Genomic DNA, 5,236 nt, shown 5'->3' on the forward strand with positions numbered 1-5,236 from the left:
TAAGAAATGTCAAGGAAAAATTAAAATCTGAACCATTCATTTGATTTAATAATTTGACGACCATTTTTTCTACCCATTATAGAAAGTTGGCTCTTATTAGTATAGTAGATAGATAGTAGATAAATTAATACTAACTAAATGCTAAAGCAAACCAGAAAGAAAAACACATAGGAAAACGCAATTAAAAAACTTATATATATATATATATATATATATATATATATATATATATATATATATGCGAGTTCAGGTGCGGCAGTGTCTTACGGTGCGGCAACACCAATAGTTCAACAAATATGCACCATCAACGTTAGGAAAATACACCACACAAAACAGAGTAAACAGAGCCCTGCATCACCAAACACACACCATTAGGTGTGAGTAAAAACACCATACACTGTTCGGAAATACACCATTGGGGGTGGTGAGTTATATGGTGTATTTTTTTGAGTTTGTTGTGTATTTTGTGATGTTTTATTGCATTTCATTGTGGTGTGTTTTTATTACACTGTTGGTGCATATTGTTAACACTGTTGGTGTATTCTGAAATTTCGCCGCACCGCCGCACGGTAAGACCCCGCCGCATATGAGCGCTCTTTTATATATATATATATATATATATATATATATATATATATATATATATATATATATATATATATTAGAACACTCTTATTTATGATCCGTAATATATATATTGGCCGATATTTTACCTCATTTTTTTACTTGAGAGCTCCTTCACATTTGATCTCTAGTGTGTGTGTATGTGTATATATATTAGTATGGGAACAACCTATTGATTTTCTCTATTTGAGTTAATCCGTTACCGACTAGAGTCACTTTATCCGTTATGGAGTATTAAATAGCACAAAGAGTCAATTCTCATTACCGGGATTCGATCCTGTGATCTTCCTTCAAGGGGCATGACGTTGAATTATTTGAATATAATCTTATTATATGAAAACTTAATATTTTGCAATCTAGTTTTACTATATTTAGTTTTTCAAACTTTAATATTTATAACAGTCAATATATTTCTGTACTAATTTAATTATTGTGTGAATTCTTTATAAAGTATGTGATTTGATTAAGTGAATTAATTTATGAGTAATTAATAAAAATAACAGTTTTTTTTTTTTTTTGGGTGGTGAGACTGTGAGAGAAATTTGCACCAATACATGAGAATGTTCACAAGGTAAATTATGTTTCTGTATAATAGCATGTAAATCACACAAATTAAAAATAAAAAATAAAATAATATGTAACGGGTTTGACTAAAAAAGTATTGACAAGAAACATCTTTTCCTTTTGTAAACAATATAAATAATTTTATATTAGAGACTAAATTTAATAAAGAAAAATATCATTCATTCGATATATGTTCAAGCACCCTAGAAGATACTTGACTGTAACTCGATTTGATGAGTTTCATTCCATATGATGCGAATATTACTATAATGTCAAAAGTAATAATAATAATAATAATAATAATAATAATAATAATAATAATAATAATAATAATAAAAACAAGCACAAAATATCCAAACAACGGTGCAATTGTAAGGACTCAAAGATAACTTAGTTAGTTCTTGAGTTCCAGATTACATGCAAGGACACATGATTAAATTTTGACCACCGTAATTTGAGAGTTCATGAGTTCGAACCTTAGTGAAAACGGTATTGATTCGTTGTCTTTCGATAGGTTGAGAAAGTATATATGAACAGGTACTACATGGGTCAATAGTACTCAAGAAAAAGAAAAAAAACTTTGACAACCATAATTTGAGAGTTTCACTCTTTGTAGGAGTGATATACTAATAATAATTCAGGTATTCTCCTACCTAAAAAAAAAATTAAGTCATCGTAATTTAATTCCTCTATAATTTTTTTTATAGAATCTTGATTTAGATATGGTGAGAAATTTCAAGCTTTACACCCAAGGGATACAATTGTACAAGAAAATGTCAGCACCAAAATCTTTGAAAAATTAAAAATTAAGCCCCTAGCTTTTCTTGTGAGTAAATAGAGGCTTTAATAGAGTAGTATAATTCAAGATTCTGCCGTTACTGGTTTCTCTCTCTCTCTCTCTCTCTCTCTCTCTCTCTCTCTCTCTCTCTCTCTCACGACTGGAGAGTACTACAAAGTCCAGACTCTTCACGCGTTTCCTCTCCCTTGCTGTGTCTTCCTTCTCCTCGAAGCATTCAGACCATATATTCATACAGTTCAATTCCATATCTTCATTTACTTGTACGGTTGTACCTATATCGATGCATTCACCGATATAGATATAAACTTCCGGGTATTACTTCGTCGGCGGCGTCAATCACCGATCACCCAATCGCCGTTTTCCACAGCCGATCGTGCTCTCCAGCTCCGATCATAAAGGAGAAGTGGAAAGGTATGTGCCTTTTTCTCTGCCCCTCTCTCTGTCTCTGTATTTGTGTATATCTGCTGCGTCTCGACTGATGGCTACTGAGAAATCTTGAAAAGTTCAAAATCAATGGGTTTGGGGTTTTCTTTAATAAAAAAAAAAAAAAAAAAAAAAAAAAAAAAAAAAAAAAAAAAAAAAAACCATATCACATTCTATGCAATAAATGGTGAAAGACAAACTTTTTGGTGTTTTCATAGATTGCCCACATGTGTATTGTCCACAATTTAGATTAAAGTTTGATTTTTTTTTTTTTTTTTTGGGTTCTTTTGATATGTTATGATCAGATTGGATTAGGGAACAGAGAACAGGAAATTAAAGGCGAAAATCAATCTGTTTTTGTCAAGATTCTGTAAGTAGTTTCAATGGCAGCAAGCACCTTCAGGAAGGCAATCGGAGTGGTGAAGGATCAAACCAGTATAAGTCTAGCTAAGGTGGCCGGAAATGTAGCACCGGACCTTGAAGTTTTGGTAGTTAAGGCAACAAGCCATGATAATGAGCCTGCTGATGAGAAATATGTGAGGGAGATTTTGAATTTGACCTCTTACACAACAGGTTATGTCACTGCATGTGTTTCTCTGATCTCAAAGAGATTGAGCAAGACACGTGATTGGATCGTGGCATTGAAGTCCTTGATGCTTGTGCATAGGCTATCGAACGATGGGGATCCCGCGTTTGGGCAGGAGATCATATATGCGAGCCGAAGAGGTATGAGGGTTTTGAATATGTCGGATTTTCGTGATGAGGCTCACTCGAATTCGTGGGATCATTCCGGGTTTGTTAGGAGTTATGCATTGTATTTGGATCAGAAGTTTGAGATTTTAATGCATGAGAGGAAATTGAATGGTGTGGACGAGAGGAGGATGGTTGAGAGCGGTTATGGAGAGTTTAGGGATAGATATGGTGACGTTGATGAACGTGATGGAAAAGGAGAAAAGCACGGTGTCACACCGGTCAGGGAAATGAAGCCCGAAAGGGTCTTGGAGAGGTTGAATCAATTGCTTCAGATTCTTAACCAATTCTTGGCTTGTAGACCAACCGGGGCAGCAAAGAACAGTAGATTGGTGCTCGTGGCGCTATATTGTATTGCAAAGGACAGTTTTAAGCTTTATACCGATATATGTGAGGCTTTAGGAATTCTGTTGGATCAATTTAAAGAGTTGGAGTATTCTGACTGTGTCAAGGCGTTTGATGCTTATGTTAATGCTGCAAAACTGATTGATGAACTAGCCAGTTTCTATAATTGGTGCAACGACATCGGGATTGCACGGTCAACTGAATTCCCGGAAGTGCAAAAGATCACCGATAAGCTTTTGGGAACTCTTGAAGGGTTTCTGAGGGAAAGGGCAAATAAGCCGAGGAGCTCTGTGGTAAGCGGGACGGGAAGCTCAGTGCAATTCAAAGAGGCGGAAGCGCCTAATATGAATGAAATCAGAGCACTCCCGCCACCAGAGAACTACACCCCTGCTCCCCCGCCTCGTGCTGAACCCCGAGTTATGCCACCGGAGACTCGTAAGGTAACCGAAGACTTGGTGAATTTGAAGGATGATGGAATCACAGCTGACAGTCAAGGCAACACAATGGCATTGGCTTTGTTTTCGGGACCTCTCGTGACCAAAACAAATGGATCTTGGGAAGAGTTCCCGACAGATGGAGAGACGGGAGTAACTTCAGCGTGGCAGACTCCAGCTGCCGAGGTTGGGAAAGCTAATTGGGAGCTCGCACTGGCTGAATCATCGAGCAATCTGTCGAAACAAAAGGCCGACTTAGCAGGCGGTTTCGATCCACTCTTGCTAAACGGAATGTACGATCAAGGGGCCGTGAGGCAGCACGTGAGCAATACTCAGCTGAGCGGTGGGAGTGCTAGCAGCGTGGCATTGCCCGGGACTGGCAAGAGCTCAACGCCACTGCTAGCATTGCCTGCCCCCGACGGGACAGTCCAAGCCGTGGGACCACAGGACCCATTCGCAGCATCTCTTTCAGTCCCTCCTCCCTCGTACGTTCAAATGGCGGATTTGGAGAAGAAGCAACACCTGCTTACACAGGAACAGCAGCTGTGGCAGCAATATGCCAGCAACGGGATGCAAGGCCAAATCGGATTAACGAAGCTTGCTGGCAATAATGCAGGCTACTATGGTGCTGGTATGCATCCAACAATGCCTTACGGGATGCCCCAATTCACTGGTCTGGAACAACCCGCATACTACTTCACTCCTCTATAAGTATCCCTTTATGCTTATTTCGAAACACTTGCCGTAATTTACAGTTAGGTAGCAGTTCATTATATACTCTGCTGCAATCCATGCTCCCTTCCTTCCCCGGGTTTAATCGGGACTATATCTACAAGCTATCACTATTTGCAGAAAGCAATGAGAAATATAAAAGATTATCATATTTTAAAAGATGGCCTCTTTTTGTTTTGTTTTTTACGTCGTCTACATTTTCTGTGCTTATACATTCATGCATTGTCTTGATCTGTTACATGTTACTTCTCAATTCTCATTTCTCTGTGCCAGTCTTTAGCAAGAATTAAGGTGAAATATTATGACAAGAAAAAGAAAGAAACTTGCAGTTACTATACGAGAGTGTATACCTGATAAATTTTGCCTTGTGACTCTTAGTCGTTAAAAGATCACATGGAAGTGAACTAGCTTAGTTTGTTCTCAACTAGTTTTAACCAAAAAACAAAAAGTTAATGGCCCTATTTGGTAAAATGGCTGTTAGCTGATAGATGTTAGTTGTTAGCTGATTGTGTTAATTAAAGGGTATAAATAGTTGATAACATTAGTTGATTGTAGAAAAGTGTTT

At 37.5% G+C, this 5,236-nt stretch overlaps 1 protein-coding gene across 1 annotated transcript; it reads left to right on the plus strand.

Moving 5' to 3' along the window:
• Positions 1 to 2,080: 2,080 nt before the first annotated feature.
• LOC109146874 (putative clathrin assembly protein At2g25430) lies at positions 2,081 to 4,848 on the plus strand. The gene is made up of 2 exons (XM_019294540.1): positions 2,081 to 2,398; positions 2,716 to 4,848. The coding sequence occupies exon 2, from the start codon at positions 2,794 to 2,796 to the stop codon at positions 4,648 to 4,650; it is 1,857 nt and encodes a 618-aa protein (XP_019150085.1). The 5' UTR covers positions 2,081 to 2,398; positions 2,716 to 2,793; the 3' UTR covers positions 4,651 to 4,848.
• Positions 4,849 to 5,236: the final 388 nt, after the last annotated feature.

This window comes from Ipomoea nil, unplaced genomic scaffold (assembly GCF_001879475.1).
Source record: "Ipomoea nil cultivar Tokyo-kokei standard unplaced genomic scaffold, Asagao_1.1 scaffold1940, whole genome shotgun sequence".
Classification (NCBI taxonomy): domain Eukaryota; kingdom Viridiplantae; phylum Streptophyta; class Magnoliopsida; order Solanales; family Convolvulaceae; genus Ipomoea; species Ipomoea nil.

Excerpts from the sequence above, each read along its gene's own strand:
- LOC109146874 (XM_019294540.1), top strand. The coding sequence starts at position 2,794 with ATGGCAGCAAGCACCTTCAGGAAGGCAATCGGAGTGGTGAAGGATCAA.